General features: G+C 43.1%; 1 protein-coding gene across 7 annotated transcripts in view; it reads left to right on the top strand.

Moving 5' to 3' along the window:
* Nucleotides 1-358: 358 nt before the first annotated feature.
* Nucleotides 359-26,128, top strand: part of LOC110503014 (mitogen-activated protein kinase kinase kinase 4) — an 81,212-nt gene continuing 55,442 nt past the window's right edge. For 3 of the 7 annotated variants that reach the window (XM_036960905.1, XM_036960906.1, XM_036960903.1), the window contains exon 1: nucleotides 15,276-15,355. In XM_036960905.1, the coding sequence (XP_036816800.1) occupies nucleotides 15,291-15,355 (65 nt within the window). In that variant the 5' untranslated portion in view covers nucleotides 15,276-15,290. Of the gene's footprint in view, nucleotides 611-736; nucleotides 912-15,275; nucleotides 15,356-26,128 lie in introns of those variants that run through there. The other 4 variants (XM_021581379.2, XM_021581378.2, XM_021581382.2 and 1 more) reach the window with 2 other exon arrangements.

Raw genomic sequence — 26,128 nt, 5'->3', positions numbered from 1 at the left:
CTATGAGTCACTTTTTGTAAGCTACAATTGTATCTAGGACAAGTAAGTATTTTAAACAATGTACTTCTGACAGTTGAAACGATTGTCTTTTGTGTGATATAAAATTAACTTTATAACAAGATAGAAAATTAGGTAGTCTGGCCCTGGTAACACTTTAGTCGAGAAAGCCAACAAATAATGCGTTGATGCTCGTTATAAGCATGCATGATCCTTTATAATTACATTGTAAGGGGACAGAATTCGATACATGCTTATGGCAAGTTTTATAATGCATTATAACCACATCATACTTGTCACACCATTTGGCTATATTACTAGGCTGGTGAACGGATGAACTGTACGAGTTGCCGTAGCCATATATACAGTCATTGGCCGTAGCTCTCCTCAATGACTGCTGGAAAGATGGCGACAGCGCACAACCCCGGGAGCTGCAACTCTGCAGGGGGATAAAAAAAACTTCGCAGAAAGACGCCTTTTCGACCAGCTCTTGCAAAAAGAAAACGTGCAAACAGCGTTTAAACTGTTATTGTCATGGATGGTCCCATGCACCACTAGAACCGAGGATTTTTCGACCTACTATGGAGCCTCCGGATAATAGCGAACCTAGCAGGTAGGCGAATAATCAGTGCGATTTCGTGAAAATAAAGAAACTACACAGCCGGGGTTTTAGCTAGCTGCCACATTGTGAGCTGAACGTGACAACCCAAGCGGGTCAATTGGCGCGCTTGCGCATCTATAGGAAACCACCTACTGTCACAAAGTGAGCCGCGTACAGTTGCAACATTTTTGCAGCTTTGAAGTTGCAAAGTTTTTAGGAGATAAATCTATTCTCTGAAGTATCACTTTGCACAGTGTTTATATTTGTTGTGGAATTCCTGGAGGATGGAGGAAATGCTTGCCTTTTGAAAGTGGTAACTATTTTCACTTCACATTGGATTTGCAACATCAAAAGGCAGCTAGCTAGTTTGCTAGGCTAGTCAACTAGCTATGTGGCTAACGTTGCTTTAGCGCTTCGTTGTTTATTGTTCACAGTTTTGTCGAAGTGGCAAATTACTTCATCCTTGCAAAGTTTGGTATCGGTTTTCATCAGGATTGTGGTAGCACTTTCTAGATGTATGCACAACATCTCAATAGAACTGTATTTGAAACACGAGTTGAAATGTTGCACTCATTTTCTTGATTTGTTAACCAACGTTAGCTAGCTAACTTTAGCCTGTCAGCGAGGCAGTTACCTAGGCTGTACGTCACAACTAGTTGGCTAACTTTGCTGGTGACCGGTTCAAGTAAGTATTCAGTGGCTGGGCTGATATGCTGTCTTTCTATGACTTCTTGGACAGAGGAAGTTGATGGGGAAACAACTCATGTTTTGAAATGTCTGATTTAGTTTTCCTAGAAATGGAAACAGTTCTCAGAAAGAAAAGCACGTAGCTGTGCGGTGTGGTTCAGTTGGTAGAGCATGGGGCTTGCAACGCCAGGGTTGTGGGTTCGATTCCCACCGGGGACCAGAACGAAGAAGTACGGCTAATGGCTAATGTTAAATTACAAAAATGCAAATGTTTGTTGCAAGTCACAACACCTTTTTGTGAAACAGATTACTAGCTAAAATAGCCCACTCATTGCTTAGATTGATTGCAAATGTGTATTATATGCTAAATTATATACTTGGTGGTTTGAGCCCTGGATGCTGATTGGCTGACAGCCGTGGTATATCAGACCATATTCCACGGGTATGACAAAACATTTATTTTTACTGCTGTAATTACGTTGGTAACCTGTTTTATAATAGCAATAAGGTAGGGGGGGGGCTTGTGATATTTGTCCAATAATTTGTCCACGACTAACGGCTATGTCCAGGCACTCTGCGTTGTGTCGTGCTAGGGAACAGCCCTTAGCAGTGCTACATTGGCCATTTACCCCCCCCCCCCCCCTTATTATTTGTTTACCCAGCCAGGAATTTCGTGCACGCAGTTGTCTATGATTATTCGTCATGTACACAGTGCAAGCATCAGGGGGAAATATTGGTTCCCAGCTTGAGCGAATGGGACTAGTATTGCAGTATATCCAATGATGCCTGCTTTGTTCGGGTAGAGAATGTTCACGTGTTTTCTACTAGAGCATCTTTGAAGCTTTTCACATGCCATTTGTTATTAGTCAGGGACTGTATATACACTCTGTATGCTCTGGAATCCATTGGTAAATGCCCTCTGAGTTAAATTATAATGGTTCTAGAATCTGCTAAATGATATATTTCTAGATTCTATAAAGCAACTTTATAATGAAGGCTCACGGAACAGTTTTTTTTTTATTTTTAATTTTATTGTCAATGATTGTGTATTAGTTTAGATTGTGGCAGCATCACACTACTAGTGATATGTCATTCACTGCAGATTGTTTCTAGCTGTTTTTCATGCCAGTGGAATGCATGCTGTTTAATGTTTTTCCTTCTATGTACGTCCTTTCTGACCCCACACGACGTCATAGTGCTTGTTTGCTCCCGGTGACACATTCTCTGGAATCCAATGTTATGTCTCTCTCCCCTCCTCCCTCCCTCGAAGCATTTTAAATGTCATTTTTATTGAATTCTCCCTCCCTCAAAGCATTTTAAATGTCATTTTTATTGAACCTTTATTTAACTAGACAAGTCAGTTAAGAACAAATAATTATCTACAATGGCGGCCTACACGCATGCAACAGTGCCTGGCCTACACTGCATGGCGTACTGAATTGAATCGTGTTCAATGCTTTCAATTGTGGTTCTTGATTATGGTCTGTGTCATCACTTTGCTCATTCCGGGTGGCTGTGTTTTCAATCCAAGTCTTCTTTGCAAGCACACAGACTTGTCTTGATGTCGAGTCACTGTACTGCTGCTGTGTCAGACTAGCCTCGTTCCACATTTGTTTGCACTCTTTCCAACTCCATTTCTCTCATTGTCAAGCTGAAAACGGCATGACCATTAGTTTAAGTAGCTGGAGGGATGGCACAGACTGTTGAAATCATTGCATATAGAGTGCGTCCCAAATGGCTCTTTATGTAGTGCAATACTTTTGACCTGGTGACGTTAAAAAATAGTGCACTATGTAGGGTGTTATTTGGGACTTAACCATAGTTATGCAGCATATGAGTGGGGACTGGGGAGCTTGAAGTTCCTCTCTCCCAGGAATCAGTTTGTGCACTGCTCATTTTATTTGTGTCCTAACTCGTAGGCTGTGTCCTACACAGCACCCTTTTCCCCCTTAGTACACTACCTCTGACCAGAACCCAATGGCACCCTGTTCTCGAAGTAGTGCACTACTTCTGACCAGGGCCCATAGGGCTGGAACTGGGATTGCAGTGGGCTTGTGATTTGAGCGATGATGTCATGCTGTCAATCTTAGTTACATGTTCCAACAAATCTGTGTCCCTAATGAGGAAATGGCACCCTATTTCCTATGGGCCCTGGCCAAAAGTAGTGCACTATATAGGATGCCATGTTGGATACAAGCCCCTATGCTGAACAGAGACAAACAACGCACATGGTTGGGCCACTGTCTGTCAGCTGGAGTTAAGGTCACCCCTGTCCCTAGCTATTAAAAATATTGCCTAGTCAGACCATTATTCTGTTCCAGCTGGCTGATGGATGGTATTAGATGGCTACTATCAGAGAATTTTAGACCAACCCTGTCCATACCTCCCCAACAATGTGTACACTGCCATTACCGTCCATTTTTTAAAGTATTTTCTCATTGATCGAGACAGCTGAGTGTCATCATGACATGACAGCACATTGGGGTGGACTGGACACCCACAAGTCTCAATGAGAGAAGATGGCGGCGAACACATTGCTGGATTATTTCATGAGCATAAAATTGGTTTAATTTATTAACAGAGCATTTTTCAAAATTCAAACGAACTTCCTGCAGCTAGACTTTGACATTTGGGTCGGCAGGTAGCCTAGTGGTTAGAGCGTTGGGGCCAGTAACCAAAAGGTTGCGGGATTGAATCCCCGAGCTGATAAGATAAAAATCTGTTGTTCTGCCCCTTAACAAGGCAGTTAACCCACTGCCCCGGTAGGCTGTCATTGTAAATAAGAATTTGTTCTTAACTGACTTGCCTAGTTAAATAAATAAAGGTTGCATTTTTTTTTTTTTAAGTAAACATTTTTGAAGAAATTGGTTGTCTTCTAAGTCAGGAATTGAGGAAGTATCACCAAGTTAAGGTATGTCAAATTCTCTGTGCTACGCCAAACATTACCTAACCTGTAACGGCTAATGGAACATCCCATTATCCCAACATCCCTGTCCCGGACTGTGCAAGACCACATCATTTGCAAGCCTGGTTAAAAATGCATACACAATTCACTCACTAACTATTCATTGCTGCTGCCAACCATTGCAGGGAAGGACAGGATGGAAATCTTTTGTCAATGCTGTTTGGGATTCTGGCTGGCCCAGTAGCATTCAGGCATTCTCCCACAAGCATTCCATGGATTTCAGGATAGTGCTGTGTAGAGAAGATGATAATCATCTCATGGCCCAGAGCAGGAGGAGCCCTTGGCTGGAACTCGTTAATGCAACACTGTGGATGGAACACTCAGCCCCCCCCAAGCATTCCCAGCCTACAGACCATCACTGCCCTTCAGGCTCCATCACTGCTTCAGGGATACAAGGCTACAAAGCTCTCATCATAGCACTCTTAAAGACATCTGACACTTAGTGTTTTTCTCTGTCTCTAATTAACAGCTGCTGCACTTGCCTTTGCACGCTTGGAAAAGACTGGTGCGCATCATGCCACACCATGTGATTCAGGAAGGAAGTGTCCTAAGGTTATTCAGGCCATAATCATTACATGATTGTCTGTTTACATTACGCCTTAGCAGTGTTTCCTCTGGAAAGGTTGTATAATTTTTGTTGAAGGACTGAGAAGCTCAGTTCTGGTGTCTTTTTAAAAGGACATTCTACTCCAAAATGACTGAAAATAGATTTATGCTGATGCCATTTAAAATATTATTTCCACCTCCATAAATGATCCCAATAACATATTGGTCAAATTATTTAACATATTAGACCATGCATATATCCTGTATATGGTCCATATTATCAGGTATGCTATTAGCATTAAGCATTATCACCTGTAGCCCAACTGATGCAGTATAGTGGCTATAAAAAAAAAAATAGGCAACCCCATGCTTCCTATCTGCATTTACCCTACCCTGCAATTACCCTATAGCAATATCTCAAATGTGATCCTTTAACTAGTTAGCATCCTATTAATGAATTTGATGTCCCAAAAAATGTGCATAAACACAGTTATAGTAACTTTGAGTAACACATTCCCTGCCTGTAGTTCTCACTGAAGCAACTTCATGTCACAATTTTCCTCCCAACACTTTTCCTGTTTGCCACTATTGCTAAAAAAAAAAAAAATAATAATCTGGCTCATCACAACTTAAGTTACTTCCACCCAAAAGATGTTGAGGTAGGGTATTGTTTTACTCCAAGTAACCCTAGAATTGTGTTACATTTAGCCCCACTCTTTTCTATGCACTAGGAAAATTGTGATTGCAAGAATTGTTGTGCATTGAATGCATGTTCCCTTCTCTATGGCACTCCTATGGCACACGTAACTGGAATGCGCCTTGAGAGGAATATTTCTCTCACATAGAACACACAACAACACGCCGACTAGATAAACTATTCTACTGTGGGATTGTCTGGTTGTTCTAGTCATTACTCGTTTCGTTTGCAGAGAAAGTAAATGTGGACTCTTCTAGCATCTCCAAATTGGTGTTGTTGCAATGACTTTTGTCATGGCACAGTGCCAAATGACTGCAGTGGAAACACTGCACCCTAGCTAGTACTGGCTGGCTTTAGCAGGGAGGGCCAGCTTCTCACCACTTTTTCTCCTGTCCTTGTTGTCTTTCATTGTTCTGTATTATGCCATGTGTTGTGTGGACCCCAGGAAGAGTAGCTGCTGCTTTTGCAACAGCTAATGGGGATCCTAATAAAATCCTAAATCATATCGTCAGCCAAGGCTGTGGTTGCAGGATCTTGATAGCTGTAAGTTTGACTGCCTTTTCTGTGTTCTATGTGGCAATCAGAGGATTCTCGGGGTTAGACATGATTCTCGGGGTTAGACATGATTCTCGGGGTTAGACATGATTCTCGGGGTTAGACCCTCTGTACTCCCATGGATCTGAAACAATGTTAGGGCATTCCAATCCAGGCATTACAGTTCTAGATTTCAGTTTTAAATGCCACCAGCTGGTCTCTTGGGATGCAATGTCATGTTTCGTTGTTGTAAGTACTGTGCCGCAAGCAGCACAAAAATGATGACTTTCCCTTTTTTGCAAAATTATTTTGATCAGGGTTCAAGCGCATTCTTCATGCAATCAAAGCTGTGTGTGGGCATGGCTGTGTGGGCATGGCTGTGCACGTGTGTGGTGCTGTCCGATGTAGGGCTGGGCGATATGGACAAAATATAATAAATTTGAAAAATATCATATTTGACAGTATTTTATGTTTTTGATTAATAAAAGTTCTACATTTGCTTTATTACTAGTGCGTGACCATAGGGTGGCAACACGTATATTCTAAATTATTTCAATGGGTCTTTCTCCATTCTGATTGGTTTATACTGTTCAATTCAACTTCAACCTAAAATAATTTCCAGACATTTCTGCATTTCCTGCACTCATTTGATATCATTTCCCCACTACTAGGCCTTATTTTTAACCAAATGTTGCAATTGGGATTTAGATCAAAACACTTGGGTGAACTTTTGGAATCATGGAACTAGAATGTTTATTATAATTCTATAGTTAGAATATAAATAACAGTGGGCACTTTGAATACAGTGTTGGACATGACAACAAATGAAAATGCCATGGATGAGTTATTGTGACAGGGTAGGAACCAAAGTGATGTTCTGTGTTTCCTAGGGAACCCTATAATCTTTGGCTACATTAAATCTTTATTCATGTAGCCAACATATTCATGCTTCACCTATTCCTCTTTGATTTAGAAGATACTGTTGCACAAACGACATGCTGATTTAGGCCTCCATCAGTACTGGTATCGGGCAGTATTAGCTAGCTACGTTTGTTCTGACTCAGTACTTTTTATTAGCTAGTTAGCTAGCCAGCTAACTAGGCATTAGCATTAGTGGCTAACACAATTTAGCTTAACTTGCTAAGAAAATACAAACTAGCGGTTTGCAGATGTAAGAAACACAAACTGATATTGTAATTATAGAACGCTTATATTAAGATCAAAGTGGAAACAACATTGTTGTCATCAACATTGTTGCATGTGCTGCATTGACCAAGCGTCTCGTGGTCAAGCAACAACAAATGCGATCCTTGAGTGGGGGAGAGGGTGGGAGAGAGTGATGACTCAAGTAGCAGAGTCAACTATACAAATGGGTGTTACACACAGTGTATCACATTTAACAAACCAAACATTCAAATAAAGTTATAGAAGGTAAAGTAAAAACCCAAACTGGTCCCTGCATCTATTTTATTTTACCTTTATTTAACAAGGCAAGTCAGTTAAGAACAAATTCTTATTTTCAATGACGGCCTAGGAACAGTGGGTTAACTGCCTGTTCAGGGGCAGAACGACAGATTTGTACCTTGTCAGCTCAGGGATTTGAACTTGCAACCTTTCGGTTACTAGTCCAACTCTCTAACCACCAGGCTACCCTGCCGCCCCCCTGGTGTATATAGTAAAATACGGTATACCGCCCAGCCCTTGTCCACTGTTGCTATCTGGGTGGCGTCAGTCACACATTCACACTGTTTTCTGAGCAGGGTGGGGTCCGGTTTGGCCTGTTTTGTTCTATTTTTCTTCTGGTTTAGTGGCAGATATTCTGCTGTCATCCTACTGGTGTTACAGAGAATGTTGTTGAGGAGCTAGAGACACCGATGCATTCAACACAAGAATGGTAATTGCGTAACACTTGCATAGAATTAAAAAAGGAACTCAGTTGCACCTTTCAGTCTTTCCAAAGCTGGAGCCTATGTTCTGACACAGTAATGGATCAGTCTTTCCATAGCTGGAGCATATGTTCTGACATGGTAATGGATCTTATCTGAAACCACTGAGTTTTTGAGTGGAGTGTGGCATTATCACTTTCAGGTGTGGTTGTGTGAACCATAGTGAGCCAATGCATCTGATGGAGCTATTCTGTCATTATTCCTCACTACAGTGAAAAGTGGGCAACAGGCACATGCTTTCTTGTGAAAGTGACTCAAGTTGTCCTCACTAAAAAGAAAAAATCCTCCTTGTCAATTGTACAAGAATGACACATTTTTGCTGAGAGCTTGATGCTCCTGCAAAAAAAATCCAGCCAATCCCTCCCGGCCCCCTCCTAGCTGAACAATCATTCAATCCTATTTGGTTGTTGAGGGCAATAGGCATTGTGAGCAAGGGATCGTTCCAAATGGCACCCCATTCCCTATGTAAGGCACTACTTTTGACCAGGGCCCATAAGTTATGCACTATTAAGGGAATGGTGTGCCATTTGGGACGTGTCCCAAGTGTGCTGCGCTGCCTCCCCAGCCAGCTGTTCCAGGCCACGTGTCACCCCACACAATGGAGTCCTCCTGCCTGTTACAATAGTCCTGGTGCTATGGGGGGTGGGGGGGGGGGGGGGGGGGGTGTCAAAGGTCACTAAATCACCTCTTGCAATCTGGCTCCTGCTGCAGTGCCTTTATGCTTAGAGTCAAGACACCCCCCACCACAGACACTTTGGCTCCTCCTAACAGTTTGTCATGCACGCTGTGTCCCTGCCCAGAGGCTGTAACATTCCACCAGCCTTTATTACATCTCGACAGTACCAAAAGGCTATCAGATGAGCCATTCAGACTGAGGCACCCAGACACTTGACACCATCTGCACTGTAGCAGTAACGCAACTGCTGTCAGATGTGCACTTCTGAGAGCACGCATACGGAATGCAAGCATGTGCATACTCACACGCACATACTCACACGCACGTACACAAACAGTGCAGCAGTAATTCACTGGTGTCAGATGGGTGCTACTCTGAGGCCATTAGGCAACAAAAGGGCACAGTGGATTTTTCTTCTAGAAGTAGCTTGGAGCAGAAAGAGCATGCGACAGGGAGTGTAGGGCTGTCCCCGACTAAATAGGGCTGTCCCCGACTAAATAAAATCTTGGTTGACCAAGATGTTCTTTTGACCAATAGCAATTAAAAAATATATATATAGACACACCCTATGTGTTTTACTCAAATCAACGTTATACATGTTTGCTAATGGCCTTGCCTACACCTAGCAACTTTTAAAAAAATTACATGAGCAAAAAATATTCTATTTTATTTGGAACGGCAGGCCAGACAACATTTAAATGGGCCTACAGTGTCTTGCAAAAGTATTCACCCCCCTTGGCATGTATCCTATTTTGTTTCCAAACAACCTGGAATTAAAATTGATTTTTTTGGGGTTTGTAATCTTTTGATTTACACAACATGCCTACTAGAGGTTGACCGATTTATAAAAAAATAAAAAAAATAAAAATAAAAATTCATAACGGTCTGCATTTTTGGATGACGATTATGGCCGTTTACATTGCAATCCATGAGGAGACTGCGTGACAGGCTGTTTGTTACATGTTACGCGAGTGCAGCATCAAAAGGACCTTGTGGCTGCAAGGAGCCAAGGTAAGTTGCTAGCTAGCATTAAACTTATCTTATAAAAAACAACGAATCTTAAGTAATCACTAGTTAACTACACATGGTTGATATTACTAGTTAACTAGCTTGTCCTGCGTTGCATATAATCAAGGCTGGTGCCTGTTAATTTATCATCGAATCACAGCCTACTTCAACTTTGCCAAACGGGTGAGGATTTAACCAAGTGCCCATTCGTGAATAAAGCACAATCGTTGCACCAATATACCTAACCATAAACATCAATACCTTTCTTAAAATCAATACACAAGTATATATTTTTTTTAAACCTGCATATTTAGTTAAATGAAATTCACGTTAGCAGGCAATATTAACTAGGGAAATTGTGTGACTTCTCTTGTGTTCAGTGCAAGCAGAGTCAGGGTATGTGCAAGCAGAGTCAGGGTATGTGCAAGCAGAGTCAGGGTATGTGCAAGCAGAGTCAGGGTATGTGCAAGCAGAGTCAGGGTATGTGCAAGCAGAGTCAGGGTATGTGCAAGCAGAGTCAGGGTATGTGCAAGCAGAGTCAGGGTATGTGCAAGCAGAGTCAGGGTATGTGCAAGCAGAGTCAGGGTATGTGCAAGCAGAGTCAGGGTATGTGCAAGCAGAGTCAGGGTATGTGCAAGCAGAGTCAGGGTATGTGCAAGCAGAGTCAGCATAGAACGTAATTCATTTGCTAGAATTTTACATAATTAAGACATAACATTGAAGGTTGTGCAATGTAACAACAATATTTAGACTTAGGGTTGCCACCCGTTCCATTAAAGTACGGAATGGTTTTGTATTTCTCTGAAAGAATAGACGTTTTGTTTTCGAAATTACAGTTTCCGGATTTGACCATATTAATGACCTAAGGCTCGTATTTCTGTGTTTACTATAATTAAGTCTTATTTGATAGAGCAGTCTGACTGAGCGGTTGTAGGCAGCAGCAGGCTCGTAAGCATTCATTCAAACAGTACTTTACTGAGTTTGCCAGCAGCTCTTCGCAATGTCATAATTCCTGTAATAACTTGCGCATGAACTTGAAAGGGGTTCCTTTATTCTACCGTTTATGTCTTCCATAGAGAATGTCTTGATCTACTTCAAATAAGGTCTGTGTTTCGTGCAGGCTTAACCTCTCTGGGACATGTGGGACGGTAGCGTCCCACCCCGCCAACACCCAGTGAAAGTGCAGGGCGCCAAATTTAAAAACAAAAATCTCATAATTAAAATTCCTCAAGCATACAAGTATTTTACACCATTTTAAAGATAAAATTCTCGTTAATCCAGCCACAGTGTCTGATTTCAAAAATGCTTTACAGAGAAAGCACCACAAAAGATTGTTAGGTCATCACCAACTCACAGAAGAACACAGCCATTTTTCCAGCCAAAGAGAGGAGTCACAAAAAGCACAAATAGAGGTAAAATTAATCTCTAACCTTTTTATTTTTTAAATTTTATTTCACCTTTATTTAACCAGGTAGGCTAGTTGAGAACAAGTTCTCATTTACAACTGCGACCTGGCCAAGATAAAGCATAGCAGTGTGAACAGACAACAAAGTTACACATGGAGTAAACAATTAACAAGTCAATAACACAGTAGAGAAAAAAAGTCTATATACATTGTGTGCAAAAGGCATGAGGAGGTAGGCGAATAATTACAATTTAGCAGATTAACACTGGAGTGATAAATGATCAGATGGTCATGTACAGGTAGAGATACTGGTGTGCAAAAGAGCAGAAAAGTAAATAAACATAAACAGTATGAGGATGAGGTAGGTAAATTGGGTGGGCTATTTACCGATAGACTGTGTACAGCTGCAGCGATCGGTTAGCTGCTTTGATCTTCATCAGATGACACTCATGTATGTTTTGTTCGCTAAAAGTGAATATTTATATAAAAAAAATCTAATTTTACATTGGCGCGTTACGTTCAGTAGTTCTAAAAGATACGGTGATTGTGCAGAGAGCCACATCTATTTACAGAAATACTCATTATAAATGTTGATGAAAATACAACTATATATGTGGAATTAGAGATATACCTCTCCTTAAGAACACCCATCCAAAAGCCCATAAGGAAGCAATGATGAAAAAGAAAATGCAAATTCTTCACAAGGAAAAGGTGATACAGACATCGCAGGCTACAATCTTACAACTTTTTAATAAAAAGGCAGAATGTCAGGACAAAGACCCAAGGGCCAGGAAGATGTATGAAGCAATTATAGAGATTGCCACTGACAACCAGGCAGAGCTTCCAGAATTCAGCTGCAGTGCACACAACATACAGCTTGTAATCAATGATGGACGATCCAGTCAGAGAGCTGTGCTAGACATTATTGTCATGTTGGAGAGCTGTGCATCTCACTTTGACCACTCTGTACTGGCCAACATAGGCTGAGGGCCATTCAGGAAGAGCTTGGGCCTTCCCAAACACAGCATCATCCATCAGCAGTTCAAACTCGCTGGAACTCAACACAACACATGTTGCGGAGGATGTTTGAACAGAGGCGTGCACTGAATGTGTATGCAGGTGAATACGGACACATCAGCAGTTAGTCTGTTGCACAGTGGGACATTGTCTCTAACCTAATTGAGACTCTGGTACCTATGGAGCAGGTGACAGTGGAGATGAGCCACTCCAACTCTACAGCAGCATGCATCATCCCCAGTGTGTCGGTGCTTGGAAGCCAAGCGGGCAGGTCTGAAGTGCAGTTTTGAAATTGAGTGTGAGTGTTACCTCACATAGAGCCTGTCATTGACAGAAAAAGAGGCTTGCCTTTGGACTGGTGGAAGCAGAATGAGGACAGACTTCAATCACTCGTTCCACTGGCAAAGAAGTTTCTCTGTCCCCCACCTTCTTCGGTCCTAAGCGAGAGTGTTCAGTGAGGTGGGAATCATTTATGATAAGCGGAAGAGCAGACTGACAGGGGAACATGCAGACAAGCTCTGGTTTCTGCACTACAACCTAAAACTTCTTACCTGGGAATATTGAAGACTCATGTTAGAAGGAACCACCAGCTTTCATATGTTCTCATGTTCTGAGCAAGGAACTTAAACGTTAGCTTTTTTACATGGCACATATTGCACTTTTACTTTCTTCAACACTTTTTTTTGTTTTTGTTTCAATATTTAATTGTTTCATTATTTGAGACTAGATTTTTATTTATGTACAGTTTTAAATTTTTTATATACATTTGAAGTTGGAAGTTTACATACACCGTAGCCAAATATTTAAACTCAGTTTTTTCACAATTCCTGACATTTAATCCTAGTAAAAATTCCCTGTCTTAGGTCAGTCTTTATTTTAAGAATGTGAAATGTCAGAATAATAGTAGAGTGATTTATTTCAGATTGTATTTCTTTGATCACATTCCCAGTGGGTCAGAGGTTTACATACACTCAATTAGTATTTGGTAGCATTGCCTTTTAATTGTTTATCTTAGGTCAAACGTTTTGGGTAGCCTTCCACAAGCTTCCCACAATAAGTTGGGTGAATTCTGACCCATTCCTTCTGACAGAGCTGGTGTAACTGAGTCAGGCTTGTAGGCCTCCTTACTCGCACATGCTTTTTCAGTTCTGCCCACAGATTTTCTATAAGATTGAGGTCAGGGATTTGTGATGGCCACTCCAATACCTTGACTTTGTCCTTAAGACATTTTGCCACAACTTTGGAAGTATGTTTGGGGTCATTGTCCATTTGGAAGAGCCATTTGCGACCAAGCTTTAACTTCCTGACTGATGTCTTGAGATGTTGCTTCAATATATCCACATAATTTTCCTTCCTCAGGATGCCATCTATTTTGTGAAGTGCACCAGTCCCTCCTGCAGCAAAGCATCCCCGCAACATGATGCTTCCACCCCCGTGCTTCACGGTTGGGATGGTGTTCTTCGGCTTGCAAGCATTCCCCTTTTTCCTCCAAACATAACGATGGTCATTATGGCCAAATAATTATATTTTTGATTCATCAGACCAGAGGACATTTCTCCAAAAAATACTGTCTTTGTCCCCATGTGCAGTTGCAAACCGTAGTCTGGGTTTTTTATGGCCATTTTGGAGGAGTAGCTTCTTCCTTGCTGAGTGGCCTTTCAGGTTATGTCTATGTAGGACTTGTTTTACTGTGGATATAGATACTTTTGTACCCATTTCTTCACAAGGTCCTTTGCTTTTCTGGGATTGATTTGCACTTTTCGCACCAAAGTACGTTCATCTCTAGGAGACGGAACGCGTCTCCTTCCTGAGCGGTATGACGGCCGCGTGGTCCCATTGTGTTTATACTTGCGTACTATTGTTTGTACAGATGAACATGGTACCTTCAGGCGTTTGGAAATAGCTCCCAAGGATAAACCAGACTTGTGGAGGTCTACAATTTTTTCCTGAGGTCTTGGCTGATTTATTTTGATTTTCCTAAGATGTCAAGCAAAGAGGCACTGATTTTGGAAGGTAGACCTTGAAATACATCCACGGGTACACCTCCAATTGACTGAAATGATGTCAATTAGCCTACCAGAAGCTTCTATAGCCATGATGGAATTTTCCAAGCTGTTTAAAGGCACAGTCAATTTAGTGTATGTAAACTTCTGACCCACTGGAATTGTGATTAAGTGAAATAATCTGTCTGTAAACAATTTTTTGAAAAATTACTTGTCATGCACAAAAAATATGTCCTAACCGACTTGCCAAAACCATAGTTTGTGACAAGAAATTTGTGGAGTGGTTGAAAAAGGAGTTTTAATGACTCCAACCTAAGTGTATGTAAACTTCCGATTTAAGTGTGTATGTATGTGTGTGTATATAATATATACACCGATTAATCGGTATCGGCTTTTTTTGGTCCTCCAATCTGTATCGGCATTGAAAAATCATAATCGGACTAATCTGCCAGAATTTTACATAAATATGACATAACATTAAAGGTTGTGCAATGTAACAGCAATATTTAGACTTAGGGTTGCCACCCGTTAGATAAAATATAGAACGGTTCCGTATTTCACTGAAAGAATAAACGTTTTGTTTTCGAAATGATAGTTTCCAGATTTGACCTTATTAATGACCAAAGGCTTGTATTTCTGTGTTTATTATATTATAATTAAGGCTATGATTTGATTGAGTGGTGGTAGGCAGCAGCAGGCTCGTAAGCATTCATTCAAACTTTACTGTGTTTGCCAGCAGCTCTTAGCAATGCTTGAATCACAGCGCTGTTTATGACTTCAAGCCTATTAACTCCTGAGATTAGGCTGGCAATACTAAAGTGCCTATTAGAATATCCAATAGTCAAAGGTATATGACATACAAATGGTATAGAGAGAAATAGTCGACGCGTCATAATTCCTATAATAACGACAACCTAAAACTTCTTAACTGGGAATATGTTTCATATGTTCTGAGCAAGGAACTTAAACGTTAGCTTTTTTACATGGCACATATTGCACTTTTACTTTCTTCTCCAACACTGTTTTTGGATTATTTAAACCAAATTGAGCATGTTTCATTATTTATTTAAATAAATAGTCTATGTATTAAATCAAGTTAAAATAAATGTTGTTGTAATTGTCATTATTACAAATATATTTAAAAAAGTTGATTTATCTATATCGCCGTTAAAAAATCATAATAGGTCGACCTCTACTTCTTTCCCCAAATGCAGGTGTGCCAAGTTTGTGGTGTCATACCCAAGAAGACTCGAGGCTGTAATCTCTGCCAAAGGTGCTTCTACAAAGTACTCAGTTAAGGGTCTGAATACTTACGTTAATGTGATATTTCATTTTTTAAATGTTTAATACATTTGCAAAATTTCTAAAAAGCTGTTTTTGCTTTGTCATTATGAGGTATTGTGTGTTGATTGATGAGGGGGAAAAAACGAATACATATTGGAATAAGGCTATAATGAAACAACATTTGGAAAAAGTCAAGGGGTCTGAATACTTTCCGAATGCACTGTATAACAACCAGCCTTTCACATCACATGCACGCAGTAGCATAACCAAGTTACAGGATATCAACCGTAATATAACAGTCAGCTACTCTAGTAGTGTATATGTGCAGCCTGACCAGCAGCCAGTGGTGGTGGTGGTAGTTCTGGGGCCTGACCAGTAGCCAGTGGTGGTGGTGGTAGTTCTGGGGCCTGACCAGTAGCCAGTGGTGGTGGTGGTAGTTCTGGGGCCTGACCAGTAGCCAGTGGTGGTAGTTCTGGGGCCTGACCAGTAGCCAGTGGTGGTAGTTCTGGGGCCTGACCAGTAGCCAGTGGTGGTGGTGGTAGTTCTGGGGCCTGACCAGTAGCCAGTGGTGGTAGTTCTGGGGCCTGACCAGTAGCCAGTGGTGGTAGTTCTGGGGCCTGACCAGTAGCCAGTGGTGGTAGTTCTGGGGCCTGACCAGTAGCCAGTGGTGGTAGTTCTGGGGCCTGACCAGTAGCCAGTGGTGGTAGTTCTGGGGCCTGACCAGTAGCCAGTGGTGGTAGTTCTGGGGCCTGACCAGTAGCCAGTGGTGGTAGTTCTGGGGCCTGACCAGTAGCCAGTGGTGGTAGTTCTGGGGCCTGACCAGTAGCCAGTGGTGGTGGTGGTAGTTCTGGGGCCTGACCAGTAGCCAGTGGTGGTGGTGGTAGTAGTTCTGGGGCCTGACCAGTAGCCAGTGGTGGTAGTTCTGGGGCCTGACCAGTAGCCAGTGGTGGTGGTGGTAGTTCTGGGGCCTGACCAGTAGCCAGTGGTGGTGGTGGTGGTGGTAGTTCTGGGGCCTGACCAGTAGCCAGTGGTGGTAGTTCTGGGGCCTGACCAGTAGCCAGTGGTGGTGGTGGTGGTAGTTCTGGGGCCTGACCAGTAGCCAGTGGTGGTGGTGGTAGTTCTGGGGCCTGACCAGTAGCCAGTGGTGGTGGTGGTAGTTCTGGGGCCTGACCAGCTTGCACAGCTAACTGGTCATTCTGGGCAAGCTGCAGTGACAAGGGCAGGATCCTTCCTGTATGACTGAAGGGGAATTGGGGCTATGGAGTGATCAGTTTCCATTTCTAGCAGATGCAGATGCAACTTGCATACCAAAGAGACCAATTGACTAACTGGAACATTATCCCAGCCTGAATGATGCTGGAGATTAGGGTTGGCCCCAACAACAACAAAATATCTGACGACCGAGAGTAGTCTGTTCTTTCAACTAATCGATTTGTGTATTTTTCCATAAGATCTGCATCTGATGGTCAGTCTGGCGGGAGGGAGGGAGGGAAGAGGCTGCCTCACCATCTATCCGCTCTCTCGCCCTCTTAGAATGACGGGGACACAATCTTCCAGCTAATGGCGGAACTCGAGTCGCACAAAATATTCCTTGATGTTAAAAAGACTAAAGCCACCAATAATAACACGCAAGCCTATCTATTCACTTTGTAGCGTGAGGGGATAGGCTGGGCTGGAGAGGGCGTTTTATGGTTTGTCAATTTGCTGAATAAAGTGCTGAACTGTTCTGAATAACATCTTAAACATGAACTCACCCATGAAAACAGCAGCCCTTTCCTCTATTTGTTGACATTTGTTTCAGTAACCTATCAAGTTGTGAAAGCTGCTGACACAAGCTCTGGCCAGCGGTAGGCCTATAGGTGCACTTGAGTTTAATAACTTCTGACACATGAGATGGCTGGATCGAACATTTTGACTACCAGGTGCACAGGGCAGCTGAATCAAGTGCGCTACTGCAAACTGCGCCATCTGCGGCCTCTGCAATGGGTTAGTCCACGGAAACAGGTGTGAATCAGACGGGTGTCTCATACTCCATGAAAATAAAAAAATGAAATTACTAGATATTATCTAGCGTGTCCTGCGTTGCATATAATCTGACTGAGCATACAAGTATCTAAGTATCTGACTGAGCGGTGGTAGGCAGAAGCATTTGCGAAAACATTCATTCAAACAGCACTTTTGTGCGTTTTGCCAGCAGCTCTTCATTGTGCGTCAAGCATTGCGCTTTTTGACTTCAAACCTATCAACTCCCGAGATGAGGCTGGTGTAACCGAAGTGAAATGGCAGGCTAGTTAGCGCGCGCTAATAGCGTTTCAAACGTCACTCGCTCTGAGCCTTCTAGTAGTTGTTCCCCTTGCTCTGCATGGGTAACGCTGCTTCGGCTTCGATGTGGTGGCTGTTGTGTTGCTGGTTCGAGCCCAGGGAGGAGCGAGGACAGGGACGGAAGCTATACTGTTACATTGGCAATACTAATGTGCCTAAAAGAACTAGAGGTCGACCGATTAATCGGAATGGCCAATTAATTATGGCTGAGTTCATGTTTTCATAACAATCGGAAATCGGTATTTTTGGATGCCGATTTACTATTATTAAAATATATATATTTTGTATACCTTATTTCACTAGGCAAGTCAGTTAAGAACACATTCTTATTTTCAATGACTGCCTAGGAACTGTGGGTTAACTGCCTGTTCAGGGGCAGAACGACAGATTTTCACCTTGTCAGCTCAGGGGTTTCAATCTTGCAACCACACAGTTAACTAGTCCAACGCTCTAACCATTGCACTCCACGAGTAGCCTGCCTGTTACGTGAATGCAGTAGAAGCCAAGGTAAATTGCTAGCTAGCATTAAATTTATCTTATAAAAAACAATCAATCATAATCACTAGTTATAACTACTAATCCAGTTTAGCAGGCAATAATAACCAGGTGAAATTGTGTTATTTCTCTTGCGTTCATTGCACGCAGAGTCAGGGTATATGCAACAGTTTGGGCTGCCTGGCTCATTGCGAACTAATTTGCCACAATTTTATGTAATTATGACATATATTGAAGGTTGTGCAATGTATCAAGAATAATTAGACTTAGGGACCCGTTAGATAAAATACCGAACGGTTCCGTATTTCACTGAAATAATAAACGTTTTGTTTTCGAAATGATCGTTTCCGGAATAGATCATATTAATGACCAAAGGCTCGTATTTCTGTGTGTTATTATGTTATAAGTAAGTCTGATTTGATAGAGCAGTCTGACTGAGCAGCAGCAGGCCCGTAATCATTCATTTAAACAGCACTTTCGTGCGTTTTGCCAGCAGCTCTTTGCAAGCACAGCGCTGTTTATGACTTCAAGCCTATCAGCCTAATGGCTGGTGTAACCAATGTGAAATTGTCTGCTAGTTAGCTGGGTGATGGGTAACGATGCTTCGAGTGTGGATGTTGTCGATGTGTTCCTGGTTAGAGCCCAGGTAGGGGCGAGGAGGGGGACGGAAGCTATACTGTTACACTGGCAATACTATAGTGCCTATAAGAACATCCAATAGTCAAAGGTTAATGAAATACAAATTGGCTGGTAGGGTTGTCCTTGTCTCATCGCGCACCAGCGACTCCTGTGGCGGGCCGGGCGCAGTGCGCGCTAACCAAGGTTGCCAGGTGCACGGTGTTTACTCCGACACATTGGTGCGGATGGCTGGCTTCCGGGCTGGGTGCCTCTGTGTTAAGAAGCAGTGCGGCTTGGTTGGGTTGTGTATATGAGGACGCATGACTTTCAACCTTCGTCTCTCCCGAGCCCGTACGGGAGTTGTAGCGATGAGACAAGATAGTAGCTACTAAAAACAATTGGATACCCCGAAATTGGGGAGAAAACTGGGTAAAAAGAAAAAAGAGATAAAAAAAGTGTTCATTCAGTATTGTTGTAATTATTACAAATAAATAAATAATTGGACGATTAATCGGTATCGGCTTTTTTGGTCCTCCAATAATCGGTATCAGTGTTGAAAAATCATAATCTGTCGACCTCTAGTCCGCACCACCCTCTGTAGCGCCATGCGATCGAGAGCGGTGCTATTGCAATACCAAGCAGTGATGCAGCCAGTCAAAATGCTCTCAATGGTACAGCAGCAGAGCTTTTTCAGGATTTGAGGGCCCATGCCAAACTTTTTCAACCTCAACATTTTAAGTCTAGTGATTTGGACACCGAGGAACTTGAAGCTCTCGACCTGCTCTACTGTGGCCCCGTCAATATGGATGGGGGCATGCTCGCCTCCCTGTTTCCTGTAGTCCACAATCAGATCCTTGGTCTTACTCAAAATCAAAAATCTAATTTTATTGGTCACATACACATGGTTAGCAGATGTCATTGCGAGTGTAGTGAAATGCTTATGCTTCTAGATCTGCCAGTGTAGCAGTATCTAACAGGTAATATCTAACAATTCCACAACAAAACCTAATACACTCAATCAAGTACACTTTAAAAAAATATATTTTACTAGGCAAGTCAGTTAAGAACACATTCTTATTTACAATGACGGTCTACTAGTGGGTTGGTTTAACTGCCTTGTTCAGGGACAGAACGACAGATTTTTACCTTGTCAGCTCAGGGATTCGATCATGCAACCTTTTGGTTACTGGCACAACGCTCTAACCACGGCTACATTCCGCCTCACAAAAGGAATGGGATGCGAATATATATATATATATATATATATAAGTATAAGTATAAAATTATATGGATGAGCAGTGGTAGTGAAGTGATTATATAGTATATACATAAACTCAGCAAAAAAGAAAGGCCCCCTTTTCAGGACCCTGTCTTTCAAAGATAATTTAAAAAAATTAATGAACGTCCACCTGTGGAACAGTCGTTAAGACACTAACAGCTTACAGATGGTAGGCAATTAAGGTCACAGTTATGAAAACTTGGGACACTAAAGAGACCTTTCTACTGACTCTGGAAAAACACCAAAAGAAAGATGCCCACGGTCCCTGCTCATCTGCGTGAACGTGCCTTAGGACTGCAGAATGTGAGGACTGCAAATTTGGCCAGGGCAATAAATTGCAATGTCCGTACTGTGAGATGCCTAAGACAGCGCTACAGGGAGACAGGATGGACCGCTGATCGTCCTCGCAGTGGTAGATCACGTGTAACAACACCTGCACAGGATCGGTACATCTGAACATCACACCTGCGGGACAGGTACAGGATGGCAACAACGACTGGCCGAGTTACATCAGGAACGCACAATCCCTCCATCAGTGCTTAGACTGTCCGCAATAGGCTGAGAGAGGCTGGACTGAGGGCTTGTAGGCCTGTTGTAAGGCAGGTCCTCACAAGACATCACCAGCAACAATGTCGCCTATGGGCACAAACCCACCGTCGCTGGACCAGACAGGACTGGCAAAAAGTGCTCTTTACTGACGAGTCGTGGTTTTGTCTCACCAGGGGTGATGGTCGGATTTGCGTTTATCATCGAAGGAATGAGTGATACACCGAGGCCTGTACTCTGGAGCAGGATCGATTTGGAGGTGGAGGGTCCGTCATGGTCTGGGGCGGTGTGTCACAGCATCATCGGACTGATCTTGTTGTCATTGCAGGCAATCTCAACGCTGTGCGTTACAGGGAAGACATCCTGCTCCCTCCTGCTCCCTTCCTGCAGGCTCATCCTGACATGACCATCCTGCCATGGTCAGCGAAGAGCCCGGATTTCAATCCCATGGGACCTGTTGGATTGGAGGGTGAGGACTAGGGCCATTCCCCCCCCCACCCCCCCCCAGAAATGTCTGGGAACTTGCAGGTGCCTTGGTGGAAGAGTGGGGTAACATCTCACAGCAAGAACTGGCAAAAGTTCAATTCGTAACTAAATTGTTTCTTTTTTTTCTATTGGAATAATATAATCATTTGCAATTGTCTACTTACGATAAAGTAAAATTATGTTTCTGTCTCCATATGGTAAATATAGCCAATGCAAAAAACATCTACATTTAAATGGTATTCATATTAATTTGCATATATTTCCGTTAATTCCCGTTAATTCCCATGGAAAGTTTCCACCTCGGGAATATTCCCCAAAATGTGCAACCCTATCATTGACTCGTCTCTTAAAGCACTTCATAATGACAGAAGTGAGTGCTACGGGGCGATAATCATTTCGTTCAGTTACCTTAGCTTTCTTGGGAACAGGAACAATGGTGGCCATCTTGAAGCATGTGGGGACAGCAGACTGGGATAGGGATTGATTGAACATGCTCTGAGGGCGCGGCTGGGGATGCTGTCTGGGCCGGCAGCCTAGAGAGGGTTAACGCGTTTAAAGAGCTGGTTGGGCTCTTGTTTTTTTCCAGAGCGTTGGTTACAGCAACTATGCTGCTAGAAACACATTTTTTATTACTCATTAAATGCCAACATTTACTGACACCGGCCATATTGAACGGGTATTGAGCATTGGTAAATTCGTCAGTTATTCTGCGCTCTGACACACACAGACGAAAGTGCTCTGAAATCGGACTGGATAGCCAGCTACATCTATTGACCGTTGTCTCAGTGACATCATGAACATTCTATTGAAATGGAGTCTTTTGTTAAGACATGTAGCTAGCTAAACAATGAACCATAATCCCAACTCATGACGTTACTACCCTGCATGAATCTGCAGGTAGCGAACCAACCAGGTTCAATGTTAGCTAGCTAACATTTAGGCTATAACTAGCAAAGCAAATGGCTCTGAGATATGAATAATATTACTACACAAATCATACACGTAACGCTAGCGAGCCAGCCAGCTAACTTTAGCTAGCTAATAGTACACATTAACTTAAAATGAAAACGACTTCCTGACAAAATTAGAAATGTGTCATATCTGAAAATGACGCTTCTCCCTCTATCAAGGATGCCATGGTTGCTCTTAATTTGAAGCTGTAATCCGGAGACAGGTGTTTTCTCCATCTCCTTAGGGATCATACTCTAATTCCACTGATTTCAAAACTCGGTCCTCCAGAAAGTGGAGAGCAGCACTTATGCAGTTCTACTACATGATATCTTTCCAAGAAAAGCTGTGTTAAAAAGGATTACCTACTACACACATGACCAGCTCAAATAGACCACAATCTGAACTCATCTCTCTTGGCTGCCGAGTTGCGCAGCGGTCTAAGGCACTGCATCTGTGCTAGAGGCGTCACTACAGTCCCTGGTTCGATCCTGGGCTGTATCACATCTGGCCGGGATTGGCGTCACATAGGGAGATGCACAATTGGCCCAGTGTAGTCCGGGTTAAGGTTTGGCTGGGGTAGACCGTCATTGTATATAAAAATTTGTCCTTAACGGACTTGCCTAGTTAAATAAAGGTAAAATAAAATAATTGGTCTGATGTGGTCATCAGCCCCCCCCCCGTGACATGCCATACCTGGATCACCTGTTGAGATGTGCCTTTTGTTAAGTAAATTGGTGTTAAATGAGGTGGAAAGGAGACTGGAGTAGGACTAAGGAAAATAACACTATGGCCACAGAGGTCTGATTACTAAGTTCTGATATGTAATTCTATGACTGTCCTTGTTCTGTTAAAGTATTAAATGACTCTAATTCCAGGAATGTGCATCGATGGTAAGCCCAGATGAATCTACTCTCCCAGCCCTCCTATTATTTAACCCAAATGCAAACACTGGGTGCATCTGGACTCCTGTTTGGCACAGCCGCGTACACACATTGCTCTGGCATGTTGGAAGCCCAACGTCTTGCAGCAGGTGTCTTGTCTGGAAGTCCTTGGTTGCTCCCTGGGGACAGAGTGAAGTGTGTGTGTATATAGAGGAGTCAGTGGGTATGGAAGAGTGGGGGGTGTATACAGGGGTGGCCACTTTCTATGGTCTCTGCATTGAGCCAGATGGGCAGTAAGGGGCCTGTGCTCTCCATGTGGCTCTTTGTGTGTGCTCCCCTCTCCATGTGTCTCTTTCTCTCTCACTGAAAGGCTTTGGCCAGTATTTCTCCTATTAGTGAAAGCGATCCACCAATGCCCCTCCACCCTATCAACACACACACACACACACACACATTCCCCCACACGTGTGTGTGTCTTTGAATCAGTTGATGGATGGAGAGACTGCTGATGTTTAGGGGACCCTTTTCTCCCCGCACTCTATTGGCTTTAGTTCTCGGGGTCAACTTCCCCCGCCCGCCCCCCCCCCCCCCCCCCCTAATCCTATTTAAAATCCCCTCTGAAAAGCTTTAGAGGGACAAAGCTGCGCCAGCCAGGGTAATCTGGGACGACGTGCCCCCTCCCCGCATCCAGCCAGGGCAATCTGGGACGGCGTGCCCCCTCCCCGCATCCAGCCAGGGTAATCTGGGACGTGTCGCCCCTCCCCGCATCCAGCCAGGGCAATCTGGGACGACGTGCCCCCTCCCCGCATCCAGCCAGGGTAATCTGGGACGTGTCGCCCCTCCCCGCATCCAGCCAGGGCAATCTGGGACGACGTGCCCCCTCCCCGCATCCAGCCAGGGCAATCTGGGACGACGTGCCCCCTCCCCGCATCCAGCCAGGGTAATCTGGGACGACGTGCCCCCTCCCCGCATCCAGCCAGGGTAATCTGGGACGGCGTGCCCCCTCCCCGCATCCAGCCAGGGTAATCTGGGACGGCGTGCCCCCTCCCCGCATCCCGCCAGGGTAATCTGGGACGGCGTGCCCCCTCCCCGCATCCCGCCAGGGTAATCTGGGACGGAGTGCCCCCTCCCCGCATCCAGCCAGGGTAATCTGGGACGGCGTGCCCCCTCCCCGCATCCCGCCAGGGTGATCTGGGACGGCGTGCCCCCTCCCCGCATCCAGTCAGGGTAATCTGGGACGGCGTGCCCCCTCCCCGCATCCCGCCAGGGTGATCTGGGTCGGCGTGCCCCCTCCCTGCATTCTTCCTTTGTTTTAATTGTTTATTTGTTTCTTCCACTTAAAAGGAAGTGTGGAAGTGAGAGCTTGGTTAGTTTTTATTCTCTGTGCTAATGGATTCAGTAATATCACTCTTACTCTACCGGGCTTGACATTAATGCTTGTCCTTTTGTCTGGGAAAAGTATAACAAATAGGTGGACAATTTAAATCTACATTCCTCTTGTCCAAATGGACAAAATAATTCACACACAAATCACAATATCCAACAAGTACTCTTGATAAGAGAGGCCAACAACGGAATAATATTCAAATCTAGTTTTCATGTAGGCCTACATAAATTAAAAAGCCTACAGGTCAAAGTGTGGGTAATATGCATGTCCAAACATGGAGGTGCCAGAAAATGTAGCCAAACTTTAAATGGAGGCTAAAGGCCAGTCATGTTTGACAAATATAATGAACATTAACGTATAACGAACATTAACCATAACGTATGGTTTGTTTAGATCAAATGGTCACAAGACCTGAGAGTGAAGGACAGTGCCTGTTGCTAACCGCACATCACCCACCTTGAATCTGAGCTGGAGGTGGCCAGCATTTTAAAACATCAATTTAAAGCTGCGATATTTAACTTATTTTGGGCGAACTGACTAAATTCACATAGAAATGTGATTTATAAATCTGTCATTCTTGTTGAAAGCAAGTCTAAGAAGTGGTAGATCTGTTCTATGTGTGCTATTTCTATGCTTCCCGTGCTTAAGTTTGTTTTAGTTTTACTTTCGGTTTTGTACACCATCTGAAACTGCAATATTTTTGGTTATTGAAAGAGATTTCATAGCGCTTTTGTCACAAACTGAAATTAGGTGAACTATTCTAATTTTAGCAAACAGGAAGTGGCGGAGAAATTTCTGCATAATGCATCTGTAATTGTTTAAAATCAGGACATTTTTTATGTAATTTTATGAAGCATACCTTACCTTGTTTCAAAGTAGCCTCGCCAAAATACGACCATAGAAATAAATGTTGAGGGAATTCATTTATAAATGGTTCTGTATTCCACTGTATTTCACTGAAATGTTTTGTTTTCGAAATTATTGTTTTTTGATTTGACCATATTAATGACCTGAGGCTTGTATTTCTGTGTTTGCTCTATCAAATCATAGACTTAATTATAATAGTCTGACTGAGCGGGGGTAGGCAGCAGCAGGCTCCTAAGCATTCATTCAAACAGCACTATACAGCGTTTGCCAGCAGCTCTTCACAATGCTTGAAGCACAGCGCTGTTTATGACTTCAAGCCTGTCAACTCCCGAGATTAGGCTGGCAATATAAAGTGCCTATATGAACATCCAATAGTCAAATGTCTATGAAATACAAATGGTATAGAGAAAAATAGTACTATAATAACTACAACCTAAAACCTCTTAACTGGGAATATTGAAGACTTGTGTTAAAAGAACCACCAGCTTTCATATGTTCTCATGTTCTGAGCAAGGAACTTAAACGTTAGCTTTTTTACATGGCACATATTGCACTTTTACTTTCTTCTCTAACACTTTTTGAATAATTTAAACCAAGATGTTTCATTATTTATTTGAGACTAAATTGATTTTATTTGTGTGTTCTATTGTGATGTAAGGCAGGTCCTCACAAGACAACAGGCCTATAAGCCCTCAGTCCTGCCTCTCTCCGCCTATTGCGGACAGTCTGAGCACTGATGGAGGGATTGTGCGTTCCTGGTGTAATTCGGGCAGTCGTTGTTGCCATCCTGTACCTGTCCCGCAGGTGTGATGTTCAGATATACCGATCCTGTGCAGGTGTTGTTACACGTGATCTACCACTGCGAGGACGATCAGCGGTCCATCCTGTCTCCCTGTAGCGCTGTCTTAGGCATCTCACAGTACAGACATA

The sequence above is a fragment of the Oncorhynchus mykiss genome, chromosome 23, assembly GCF_013265735.2.
Source record: "Oncorhynchus mykiss isolate Arlee chromosome 23, USDA_OmykA_1.1, whole genome shotgun sequence".
Lineage (NCBI taxonomy): Eukaryota > Metazoa > Chordata > Actinopteri > Salmoniformes > Salmonidae > Oncorhynchus > Oncorhynchus mykiss.
Note: the sequence above shows the minus strand (reverse complement) of the source record. Positions and strands in the feature narration are given on the sequence as shown.